General features: G+C 45.9%; 1 protein-coding gene across 10 annotated transcripts in view; it reads right to left on the bottom strand.

The window, feature by feature from the left end:
• ADGRB1 (adhesion G protein-coupled receptor B1) overlaps nt 1–13,583 on the bottom strand; it is a 478,004-nt gene that overhangs the window by 85,051 nt on the left and 379,370 nt on the right. For all 10 annotated transcript variants that reach the window (XM_077271339.1, XM_077271330.1, XM_077271332.1 and 7 more), the window contains one exon: nt 11,716–11,819. In XM_077271339.1, the coding sequence (XP_077127454.1) occupies nt 11,716–11,819 (104 nt within the window). The remainder of the gene's footprint in view (nt 1–11,715; nt 11,820–13,583) is intronic.

Here is a 13,583-nt window from a genome sequence, read left to right as displayed (position 1 = left end):
GGATGCCGCGCGTGCGCAGATGGATATCGCGGCGGCCATTTTCCTGAAGCCGCGGCCAGCAGAGCGCCGCTTCTGCGCACGCGCGGCCAAAGGAAGATGGCCGCGCCCACCGATCACCAATGCAATAACGAACACCGCGCTATTTTAAATCCCCTGGAAGAGGATTCCGGACTTTGGGCATGCGCACACCACTACGCCACCAACGGAAAACTACGCCAAATCTGGGGGAAGACAACGCCCATGCGACCTGACCAGCCTGATTGACAGGCGAAAACGGAGACTTTGCAAAGTTATTTCGGCAACTTAGGTGGGTAATAAACGCATAACACACACACTAATGTAACGCCCACCTCTGCCCCTATTTAACGCTATTTTTATCCCATCTTCCAAAAACGTGGTGACAGGTTCCCTTTAAACTAAAGGGCTCCGAGGCTAGGGGACACCACCCGGAGCCAGAACTGCCCGAAAGGAATACCGATAGTCCCACCAATCTAGTGTCAGTGAGTCCCTTGGTATGGGCCGAAATAGATGGACGGGCCGTAAGTTGCCTTGTAGATACAGGCTCTCAAGTAATCACGGTGCCTGAGACACATTTTAAGAGACACTTTCCAGAAACCTTGAAGCCAGAGTGGGGGCCAGTGATCAAGTTGACAGCCACCAATCAACTGCCCATCCCAGTCGCAGGGGTGGCGTGGATGCAAATTAAAGTCTGCGGCAAAGACCTGGGCCTTAAGGGAGTGGTGTTGATCGCAGACGACCCCGTGCAGGGACATACTGTTACGCTTGGAATGAATGTACTCAGAGAGTTTGGAAGTCTTCTGATTAGCAAATCTCCAAACGCATTCCTGAAACAATGGAGCCCGTATACCCCACAAAGGAAGGTGTTCCAGCAGTTGATCCGGACGGACCAGGCACAAGAGGTCTCCTTTGAAGGAAAGGTGTTAGGGAAGGTGATCATACCGGCCACCACCAATCTAGACATATCTTCGGGTCAAAGTGTGACTTAACTACCTGTTCGAGCGTGCACACCGTTGGAAGGGGTTGAAGTTCAACTGGAACCAGGAACTGTAGAAAGTTTACCATCGGGGCTCCTAATAGCCAGGACAGTAGAAACCATGTGTGATGGAAAGATACCCATGCGGAGTGTAAACCTAAGAGAAGATACTCTGACACTTACCCCCAGAAGCGAAATCGGAAAAATTGTATGCATGCCAGAAGAGCTTATACCAACACAGGCCGTTCAATTAAAGGGAAATAAGGTAGATCCTTGGACTGTAGCTGTAGAGACAAACCCTGTGTTCGAACCTCAATTACAAAAGAGGAGACAACACATCCTAGAACAAACCCGGCGACTGTGGAGACTGTGTTGGGACGTTATCAAGAAGTGCTCGCTACACACGAGGATGACTTCGGTTGTACGACTGCTATCACCCATGAGATCCCAGCGGTTAACGCTGCACCTGTGAGAGAATGTTACAGGCAGATTCCCCCGCAAATGTACTAGGAGGTAAAAGGCACGATAGCACAAATGTTACATAATGGAGTCATCCGAGAGAGTCAGAGCTCGTGGGCTACGCCCATTGTCCTCGTGCGTAAAAAAGATGGCACCCTACGGTTCAAAAGATGGCACCCTACGGTTCTGTGTGGACTATCGCAAGTTAAAAGCCTGTACGGTGCAAGATTCGCACCCTTTGTCACGGATTGAAGAATCGTAGTCCGCTCTGGGGAACATAAAATACTTCTCCACTCTAGACCTGGCTAGTGGGTACTGGCAAGTGCCAATGTCACAACACGACCGAGCAAAATCGGCCTTTATGCTACCCATGGGCCTGTACGAGTTCAAGAGAATGCCGATTGGATTGGCTAATGCTCCTGGTACTTTTCAGCGACTCATGGAGAGGTGTTTGGGGGATCTGAACTTTGAAGCCACCCTCATTTATATGGATTACAGAATTATATTTGCCCCAACTTTCGAAGAACACTTACAGCATCTGGAGCCAGTACTGAGCCGGCTACAGAAGCATGGGCTTCGAGTGAAACCACGGACCATCACCAGGTTCACCAGAGGAGATCGTCACCGCCAGGACCACAAGAGGACACCGCCACCATCATCAGGACCACAGGAGGACACCACCATCATCAGGACCACAGGAGGACACCACCATCATCAGGACCACAGGAGGACACCACCATCCTCAGGACCACAGGAGGACACCACCATCCTCAGGACCACAGGAGGACACCACCATCATCAGGACCACAGGAGGACACCACCATCATCAGGACCACAGGAGGACACCACCATCATCAGGACCACAGGAGGACACCACCATCATCAGGACCACAGGAGGACACCACCATCATCAGGACCACAGGAGGACACCACCATCATCAGGACCACAGGAGGACACCGGTAACGCCAGGGAAGTTCCCCCTGTTTTTTCACAGAACTATGACAGATCCCTTTTTAGTCACGTAATCTAAACGTCCTCAGTCACGGGCAGGAGCACACCCATGGCTGATGCCCAAAGTGTAAAGAGTATTATTTGTATTATTCTCCTCTGTTCGTTAAAAACCTTCCCCCTATTAGTTCTCTCTGTGTTAGGTAAAACCTTGCTCCTTGTGTACATATCTCCCTGCCAGGAGTAACTACTGTTTACTGAGAAAGTATTTGCAGTTCGTCATTGCCTATATTATACGGCATGACTACCGAGTGTTTCACATTGTGTTTTTAAATGTTTTTATTGTTACTGTGTCCTATGTGTAATCACTACTTGATACTGAAATAAAGTTTGGGTGTTCCCAATTATATGGGCATGCTTTTTCTCTTTTGTTGTTTTGCATGTTCTCACATTTGCCCATGGAGAACCCCTTTTAGCATTATACAGGTCCTTCTCAAAAAATTAGCATATAGTGTAAAATTTCATTATTTACCATAATGTAATGATTACAATTAAACTTTCATATATTATAGATTCATTATCCACCAACTGAAATTTGTCAGGTCTTTTATTGTTTTAATACTGATGATTTTGGCATACAACTCCTGATAACCCAAAAAACCTGTCTCAATAAATTAGCATATTTCACCAGTCCAATCAAATAAAAGTGTTTTTTAATAACAAACAAAAAAACCATCAAATAATAATGTTCAGTTATGCACTCAATACTTGGTCGGGAATCCTTTGGCAGAAATGACTGCTTCAATGCGGCGTGGCATGGAGGCAATCAGCCTGTGACACTGCTGAGATGTTATGGAGGCCCAGGATGCTTCAATAGCGGCATTAAGCTCATCCAGAGTGTTGGGTCTTGCGTCTCTCAACTTTCTCTTCACAATATCCCACAGATTTTCTATGGGGTTCAGGTCAGGAGAGTTGGCAGGCCAATTGAGCACAGTAATACCATGGTCAGTAAACCATTTACCAGTGGTTTTGGCACTGTGAGCAGGTGCCAGGTCGTGCTGAAAAATGAAATCTTCATCTCCATAAAGCATTTCAGCCGATGGAAGCATGAAGTGCTCCAAAATCTCCTGTGTTGTGAAATTGGATTTTGGGCTCCCCCGGTGGCCACTGGTGGAATTGAACTGGTGTGCATCATCCCCTCTGTTCACCTGTTTCCATCAGGATGTGGGAGTCGCTATTTAACCTTGCCCCTCTGTCACTTCCATGCCGGTCAACATTGTAATCAGAAGCCTTTCTGTGCATGTTCCTGCTGCTAGACAACTCCCAGTTAAGTTGGACTTTAGTCCTCGTTTGTTTTTGCATTTTGTTCCAGTTCACAGCTGTAGTTTCGTTTCTGTGTCTGGAAAGCTCTTGTGATCTGAAATTGCCACTCTGATGTTATGAGTTAATACTAGAGTCTTAAAGTAATTTCAGGATGGTATTTTGATAGGGTTTTCAGCTGACCATGAAAGTGCCCTTTCTGTCTTCCTGCTATCTAGTAAGCGGACCTCAATTTTGCTAAACCTATTTTCATACTACGTTTGTCATTTCATCTAAAATCACCGCCAATATATGTGGGGGCCTCTGTCTGCCTTTCGGGGAAATTTCTCTAGAGGTGAGCCAGGACTATATTTTCCTCTGCCAGGATTAGTTAGTCCTCCGGCCGGCGCTGGGCGTCTAGGGATAAAACGCAGGCAACGCTACCCGGCTACTGTTAGTTGTGCGGCAGGTTTAGTTCATGGTCAGTTTAGTTTCCATCCTTCCAAGAGCTAGTACGTATGTTTGCTGGGCTATGTTCTCTTGCCATTGAGAACCATAACAGTTTGACCGGCCACAAAAAGGGTTAAATTAATTGACAGAGAAAGGAGAGAAAAGAGAAGTCTGCTGAAGATTTTTTTTTTTTTTTTTTTTCCCCCTTCCCTTCAGTTCTGAGTGTGCTTGTAATTGAATCTCTTGCAAGTCTGCCTATATTGCAGCCTTTCTCTCTCTCTCTCTCCTTCTAATCCTGGAATGGCTCTGTGTTCACCTGTTTAAAATGGATATTCAGAGTTTAGCTGCAGGTTTGAATAATCTCACCACGAAAGTTCAAAATTTACAAGATTTTGTTGTTCATGTTCCTATATCTGAACCTAGAATTCCTTTGCCTGAATTTTTCTCGGGGAATAGATCATGCTTTCAAAATTTCAAAAATAATTGCAAGTTGTTTTTGTCCCTGAAATCTCGCTCTGCTGGAGATCCTGCTCAGCAGGTCAGGATTGTGATATCCTTGCTCCGGGGCGACCCTCAGGATTGGGCTTTTGCATTGGCTCCAGGGGATCCTGCGTTGCTCAATGTGGATGCGTTTTTTTTGGCCTTGGGGTTGCTTTATGAGGAACCTCAGTTAGAGCTTCAGGTGGAAAAGGCCTTGATGTCCCTATCTCAGGGGCAAGACGAAGCTGAAATATACTGCCAGAAATTCCGTAAATGGGCTGTGCTTACTCAGTGGAATGAGTGCGCCCTGGCGGCGAATTTCAGAGAGGGTCTCTCTGATGCCATTAAGGATGTTATGGTGGGGTTCCCTGTGCCTGCGGGTCTGAATGAGTCCATGACAATGGCTATCCAGATCGATAGGCGTCTGCGGGAGCGCAAACCTGTGCACCATTTGGCGGTGTCTACTGAGAAGACGCCAGAGAATATGCAATGTGATAGAATTCTGTCCAGAAGTGAACGGCAGAATTTAAGACGAAAAAATGGGTTGTGCTTCTATTGCGGTGGTTCAACTCATGTTATATCAGCATGCTCTAAGCGTACTAAGAAGCTTGATAAGTCTGTTTCAATTGGCACTTTACAGTCTAAGTTTATTCTATCTGTGACCCTGATTTGTTCTTTATCATCTATTACCGCGGATGCCTATGTCGACTCTGGCGCCGCTTTGAGTCTTATGGATTGGTCCTTTGCCAAACGCTGTGGGTATGATTTGGAGCCTCTTGAAACTCCTATACCCCTGAAGGGGATTGACTCCACCCCATTGGCTAGTAATAAACCACAATACTGGACACAAGTAACTATGCGGATTAATCCGGATCATCAGGAGATTATTCGCTTTCTTGTGCTGTATAACCTACATGATGTGTTGGTGCTTGGATTGCCATGGCTGCAATCTCATAACCCAGTCCTTGACTGGAAAGCTATGTCTGTGTTAAGCTGGGGATGTAAGGGGACGCATGGGGACGTACCTGTGGTTTCCATTTCATCATCTATTCCCTCTGAGATTCCTGAATTCTTGACTGAATATCGTGACGTTTTTGAAGAACCTAAGCTTGGTTCATTACCTCCGCACCGGGAGTGCGATTGTGCCATAGATTTGATTCCGGGTAGTAAATACCCTAAGGGTCGTTTATTTAATCTGTCTGTGCCTGAACATGCTGCTATGCGAGAATATATAAAGGAGTCCTTGGAAAAGGGACATATTCGTCCTTCGTCATCTCCCTTAGGAGCCGGTTTTTTCTTTGTGGCTAAGAAAGATGGCTCTTTGAGACCGTGTATTGATTATCGGCTTTTGAATAAAATCACGGTTAAATATCAATATCCGTTGCCACTGCTGACTGATTTGTTTGCTCGCATAAAGGGGGCCAAGTGGTTCTCTAAGATAGATCTCCGTGGGGCGTATAATTTGGTGCGAATTAAGCAGGGGGATGAGTGGAAGACCGCATTTAATACGCCCGAGGGCCACTTTGAGTATTTGGTGATGCCTTTTGGTCTTTCAAATGCCCCTTCAGTCTTTCAGTCCTTTATGCATGACATTTTCCGTGATTATTTGGATAAATTTATGATTGTGTATCTGGATGATATTTTGATTTTTTCGGATGACTGGGACTCTCATGTCCAGCAGGTCAGGAGGGTTTTTCAGGTTTTGCGGTCTAATTCCTTGTGTGTGAAGGGTTCTAAGTGCGTTTTTGGGGTTCAAAAGATTTCCTTTTTGGGATATATTTTTTCCCCCTCTTCCATCGAGATGGATCCTGTCAAGGTTCAGGCTATTTGTGATTGGACGCAACCCTCTTCTCTTAAGAGTCTTCAGAAATTTTTGGGCTTTGCTAACTTTTATCGTCGATTTATTGCTGGTTTTTCTGATGTTGTTAAACCATTGACTGATTTGACTAAGAAGGGTGCTGATGTTGCTGATTGGTCCCCTGCTGCTGTGGAGGCCTTTCAGGAGCTTAAGCGCCGCTTTTCTTCCGCCCCTGTGTTGCATCAGCCTGATGTTGCTCTTCCTTTTCAGGTTGAGGTCGACGCTTCTGAAATCGGAGCTGGGGCGGTTTTGTCGCAGAGAAGTTCCGATTGTTCCGTGATGAGACCTTGTGCCTTTTTCTCGCGTAAATTTTCGCCCGCCGAGCGGAATTATGATGTTGGGAATCGGGAGCTTTTGGCCATGAAGTGGGCTTTTGAGGAGTGGCGTCATTGGCTTGAGGGGGCTAGACATCAGGTGGTGGTATTGACTGACCACAAAAAATCTAATTTATCTTGAGTCCGCCAGACGCCTGAATCCTAGACAGGCGCGCTGGTCGTTGATTTTCTCTCGGTTTAATTTTGTGGTGTCCTACCTGCCGGGTTCTAAGAATGTTAAGGCGGATGCCCTTTCTAGGAGTTTTGAGCCTGACTCCCCTGGTAACTCTGAACCTACAGGTATCCTTAAGGATGGAGTGATATTGTCTGCCGTTTCTCCAGACCTGCGGCGGGCCTTGCAGGAGTTTCAGGCGGATAGACCTGATCGTTGCCCACCTGGTAGACTGTTTGTTCCTGATGATTGGACCAGTAAAGTCATTTCTGAGGTTCATTCTTCTGCGTTGACAGGTCATCCTGGAATCTTTGGTACCAGGGATTTGGTGGCAAGGTCCTTCTGGTGGCCTTCCCTGTCTCGAGATGTGCGAGGCTTTGTGCAGTCTTGTGACGTTTGTGCTCGGGCCAAGCCTTGTTGTTCTCGGGCTAGTGGATTGTTGTTGCCCTTGCCTATCCCGAAGAGGCCCTGGACGCACATCTCGATGGATTTTATTTCGGATCTTCCTGTTTCTCAGAAGATGTCTGTCATCTGGGTGGTGTGTGACCGTTTCTCTAAGATGGTCCATTTGGTTCCCCTGCCTAAGTTGCCTTCTTCTTCCGAGTTGGTTCCTCTGTTTTTTCAAAATGTGGTCCGTTTGCATGGTATTCCGGAGAATATCGTTTCTGACAGAGGAACCCAATTCGTGTCTAGATTTTGGCGAGCATTCTGTGCTAGGATGGGCATAGATTTGTCTTTCTCGTCTGCTTTCCATCCTCAGACTAATGGCCAGACCGAGCGGACGAATCAGACCTTGGAGACATATTTGAGGTGTTTTGTGTCTGCAGATCAGGATGATTGGGTTGCTTTTTTGCCTTTAGCGGAGTTTGCCCTCAATAATCGGGCCAGCTCTGCCACCTTGGTGTCTCCTTTTTTCTGTAATTCGGGGTTTCATCCTCGATTTTCTTCTGGTCAGGTGGAATCTTCGGATTGTCCTGGAGTGGATGCTGTGGTGGAGAGGTTGCATCAGATTTGGGGGCAGGTAGTGGACAATTTGAAGTTGTCCCAGGAGAAGACTCAGCTTTTTGCCAACCGCCGGCGTCGGGTTGGTCCTCGGCTTTGTGTTGGGGACTTGGTGTGGTTGTCTTCTCGTTTTGTCCCTATGAGGGTTTCTTCTCCTAAGTTTAAGCCTCGGTTCATCGGCCCGTACAAGATATTGGAGATTCTTAACCCTGTGTCCTTCCGTTTGGACCTCCCTGCATCTTTTTCTATTCATAATGTTTTTCATCGGTCATTGTTGCGCAGGTATGAGGTACCGGTTGTGCCTTCCGTTGAGCCTCCTGCTCCGGTGTTGGTTGAGGGCGAGCTGGAGTACGTTGTGGAAAAAATCTTGGACTCCCGTGTTTCCAGACGGAAACTCCAGTATCTGGTCAAATGGAAGGGATACGGTCAGGAGGATAATTCTTGGGTGACTGCCTCTGATGTTCATGCCTCCGATCTGGTCCGTGCCTTTCATAGGGCTCATCCTGATCGCCCTGGTGGTTCTGGTGAGGGTTCGGTGCCCCCTCCTTGGGGGGGGGGTACTGTTGTGAAATTGGATTTTGGGCTCCCCCGGTGGCCACTGGTGGAATTGAACTGGTGTGCATCATCCCCTCTGTTCACCTGTTTCCATCAGGATGTGGGAGTCGCTATTTAACCTTGCCCCTCTGTCACTTCCATGCCGGTCAACATTGTAATCAGAAGCCTTTCTGTGCATGTTCCTGCTGCTAGACAACTCCCAGTTAAGTTGGACTTTAGTCCTCGTTTGTTTTTGCATTTTGTTCCAGTTCACAGCTGTAGTTTCGTTTCTGTGTCTGGAAAGCTCTTGTGATCTGAAATTGCCACTCTGATGTTATGAGTTAATACTAGAGTCTTAAAGTAATTTCAGGATGGTATTTTGATAGGGTTTTCAGCTGACCATGAAAGTGCCCTTTCTGTCTTCCTGCTATCTAGTAAGCGGACCTCAATTTTGCTAAACCTATTTTCATACTACGTTTGTCATTTCATCTAAAATCACCGCCAATATATGTGGGGGCCTCTGTCTGCCTATCGGGGAAATTTCTCTAGAGGTGAGCCAGGACTATATTTTCCTCTGCCAGGATTAGTTAGTCCTCCGGCCGGCGCTGGGCGTCTAGGGATAAAACGCAGGCAACGCTACCCGGCTACTGTTAGTTGTGCGGCAGGTTTAGTTCATGGTCAGTTTAGTTTCCATCCTTCCAAGAGCTAGTACGTATGTTTGCTGGGCTATGTTCTCTTGCCATTGAGAACCATAACACTCCTGATAGCTAGCTGCATTGACCCTGCCCTTGATGAAACACAGTGGACCAACACCAGCAGCTGACATGGCACCCCACACCATCACTGACTGTGGGTACTTGACACTGGACTTCAGGCATTTTGGCATTTCCTTCTCCCCAGTCTTCCTCCAGACTCTGGCACCTTGATTTCCGAATGACATGCAAAATTTGCTTTCATCAGAAAAAAGTACTTGGGACCACTTAGCAACAGTCCAGTGCTGCTTCTCTGTAGCCCAGGTCAGGCGCTTCTGCCGCTGTTTATGGTTCAAAAGTGGCTTTACCTGGGGAATGCGGCACCTGTAGCCCATTTCCTGCACACGCCTGTGCACGGTGGCTCTGGATGTTTCCACACCAGACTCAGTCCACTGCTTCCTCAGGTTCCCCAAGGTCTGGAATCGGTCCTTCTCCACAATCTTCCTCAGGGTCCGGTCACCTCTTCTCGTTGTACAGCGTTTTCTGCCACATTGTTTCCTTCCAACAGACTTACCATTGAGGTGCCTTGATATAGCACTCTGGGAACAGCCTATTTGTTGAGAAATTTCTTTCTGGGTCTTACCCTCTTGCTTGAGGGTGTCAATGATGGCCTTCTTGACATCTGTCAGGTCGCTAGTCTTACCCATGATGGGGGTTTTGAGTAATGAACCAGGCAGGGAGTTTTTAAAAGCCTCAGGTATCTTTTGCATGTGTTTAGAGTTAATTAGTTGATTCAGAAGATTAGGGTAATAGGTCGTTTAGAGAACCTTTTCTTGATATGCTAATTTATTGAGACAGGTTTTTTGGGTTATCAGGAGTTGTAGGCCAAAATCATCAGTATTAAAACAATAAAAGACCTGACAAATTTCAGTTGGTGGATAATGAATCTATAATATATGAAAGTTTAATTGTAATCATTACATTATGGTAAATAATGAAATTTAACACTATATGCTAATTTTTTGAGAAGGACCTGTATAGTGGTGCCCTCCACATCCTCTCTTTTTCTCTTACCACAGATAACACAGTGATAACTCTCTGAGTACAGATAATGTAGTAGATGTCACCTGCAGTCCCATGTAACACCACAGATAACACAGTGATAACTCTGAGTACAGATAATGTAGTAGATGTCACCTGCAGTCCTATGTAACACCACAGATAACACAGTGATAACTCTCTGAGTACAGATAATGTAGTAGATGTCACCTGCAGTCCTATGTAACTCCACAGATAACACAGTGATAACTCTCTGAGGACAGATAATGTAGTAGATGTCACCTGCAGTCCTATGTAACACCACAGATAACACAGTGATCACTCTCTGAGTACAGATAATGTAGTAGATGTCACCTGCAGTCCTATGTAACACCACAGATAACACAGTGATATCTCTGAGTACAGATAATGTAGTAGATGTCACCTGCAGTCCTATGTAACACCACAGATAACAGTGATAACTCTCTGAGGACAGATAATGCAGTGGATGTCACCTGCAGTCCTATGTAACACCACAAATAACACAGTGATAACTCTCTGAGTACACATAATGTAGTAGATGTCACCTGCAGTCCCATGTAACACCACATATAACACAGTGATAACTCTGAGTACAGATAATGTAGTAGGTCACCTGCAGTCCTATGTAACTCCACAGATAACAGTGATAACTCTCTGAGGACAGATAATGTAGTGGATGTCACCTGCAGTCCTATGTAACACCACAGATAACACAGTGATAACTCTCTGAGTACACATAATGTAGTAGATGTCACCTGCAGTCCCATGTAACACCACAGATAACACAGTGATATCTCTGAGTACAGATAATGTAGTAGATGTCACCTGCAGTCCCATGTAACACCACAGATCACAGTGATGTCCCCGCACAGGACTTATAGTCGGAGCCTTCTTCCGCTGACCGCTCTTGGAACACTTCGCCCAGTACTGGATGGCGCTGAGCTTTACAAGGAGCAGACTGACACCATCTACACTGAACCTCCTCCTCCTCCTTAAAGGTGCACTCCATATTAAAGGGAGATTCCTGTATTCGATGAACCTGTCTGCTATACTTTGTGCTCAGCCCATCACCATCTTTAGGATCTCTGATTGCTGTCAGCGAATGAGACATCTGCGGCGGACAGCCCATGAGGACCATGAATAAATCAGGCTGTACTGGGACCAGGGTCAGGAATTACACAGCTATAATCAGACGCCAGCTCAGCAGCCCCATGTAACAGAGTCTCGGGCAGTCGGCTGCTTTGCCCCAGGCTTTACACTGCAGCACTGATCACCTAGGATCAGCTGTGTTGTGTTTATTACTAATCAATTTACAATGACAGCAGCAGTCCGCCCGGTGGTTGGCAGGAGTACTGCACTTTCTGCACAGAGGGACAGTCTATCCATTAACCCTTTGAGGTATTTAAAGTCGCAGGACACATTAAATTCTCACCTCCACACAGAGACATAGATGATTATCAGCAGAAGAAGGGTGAGCGAGGAGACTCCGCAGCCGACTATCAGGGTGACCGATGGAACGAGAACCTTTTCCATATTCTGCAAAAGAAGAAATAATATATTAAGACCGAAATGCAGAATCCTGCGAATACTACAACCACCATCCTCCATCATAGCATTCACCAACAGCAGCTTCCACTTGTCTGCCCTCGGATACTATGCAGCACAGGTATCCGTCATGGAGGATCCAAACATTTACTGCCTGGAGTGTGTCAGTCCTCACTGCAGCGCCCGCATTGTATTCATGGATCAGGCGGCTCAGGATGAACAGAGCTATGGTTGTCAGGCCCATTGGAGGGAAGGGCAATGGATGATCACTGTCTGAGGGGGAAGATTTCAGGTTATATTGGTGCTTGTACCCATCCCTCCCTTCAGCATCACTCATTGCTCAAAAATGTAGCAGAGCTGTGCATGTCACACTTATCTGTGGTGTTACATAGGACTGCAGGTGACATCTATTACATTATCTGTACTCAGAGAGTGATCACTGTGTTATCTGTGGTGTTACATAGGACTGCAGGTGACATCTACTACGTTATCTGTACTCAGAGAGTTATCACTGTGTTATCGGTGGTGTTACATAGGACTGCAGGTGACGTCTACTACATTATCTGTACTCAGAGAGTGATCACTGTGTTATCTGTAGTGTTACATAGGACTGCAGGTGACATCTACTACATTATCTGTACTCAGAGAGTTATCACTGTGTTATCTGTGGTGTTACATAGGACTGCAGGTGACATTTACTACATTATCTGTACCCAGAGAGTTATCACTGTTATCTGTTGTGTTACATAGGACTGCAGGTGACATCTACTACATTATCTGTACTCAGAGAGTTATAACTGATATCAGTGGTGTTACATAGGACTGCAGGTGACATCTACTATATTATCTGTACGCAGAAAGTTATCACTGTTATCTGTGGTGTTACATAGGACTGCAGGGGACATCTACTACATTATCTGTACGCAGAAAGTTATCACTGTTATCTGTGGTGTTACATAGGACTGCAGGTGACATCTACTACATTATCTGTCCTCAGAGAGTTCTCACTGTGTTATCTGTGGTGTTACATAGGACTGCAGGTGACATCTACTACATTATCTGTACTCAGAGAGTTATCACTGTGTTATCTGTGGTGTTACATAGGACTGCAGGTGACATCTACTACATTATCTGTACTCAGAGAGTTATAACTGATATCAGTGGTGTTACATAGGACTGCAGGTGACATCTACTATATTATCTGTATGCAGAAAGTTATCACTGTTATCTGTGGTGTTACATAGGACTGCAGGGGACATTTACTACATTATCTGTACGCAGAAAGTTATCACTGTTATCTGTGGTGTTACATAGGACTGCAGGTGACATCTACTGCATTATCTGTACTTAGAGAGTAATCACTGTGTTATCTGTGGTGTTACATAGGACTGCAGGTGACATCTACTACATTATCTGTACTCAGAGTTATCACTGTGTTATCTGTGGTGTTACATAGGACTGCAGGTGACATCTACTACATTATCTGTACTCAGAGTTATCACTGTGTTATCTGTGGTGTTACATAGGACTGAAGGTGACATCTACTACATTATCTGTACTCAGAGAGTTATCACTGTGTTATCTGTGGTGTTACATAGGACTGCAGGTGACATTTACTACATTATCTGTACCCAGAGAGTTATCACTGTTATCTGTGGTGTTACATAGGACTGCAGGTGACATCTACTACATTATCTGTACTCAGAGAGTTATCACTGTTATCTGTGGTGTTACATAGGACTGCAGGTGACATCT

This window comes from Ranitomeya variabilis, chromosome 6 (assembly GCF_051348905.1).
Source record: "Ranitomeya variabilis isolate aRanVar5 chromosome 6, aRanVar5.hap1, whole genome shotgun sequence".
NCBI classification, from domain to species: domain Eukaryota; kingdom Metazoa; phylum Chordata; class Amphibia; order Anura; family Dendrobatidae; genus Ranitomeya; species Ranitomeya variabilis.
This window is presented reverse-complemented; position numbering and strand designations above follow the sequence as displayed.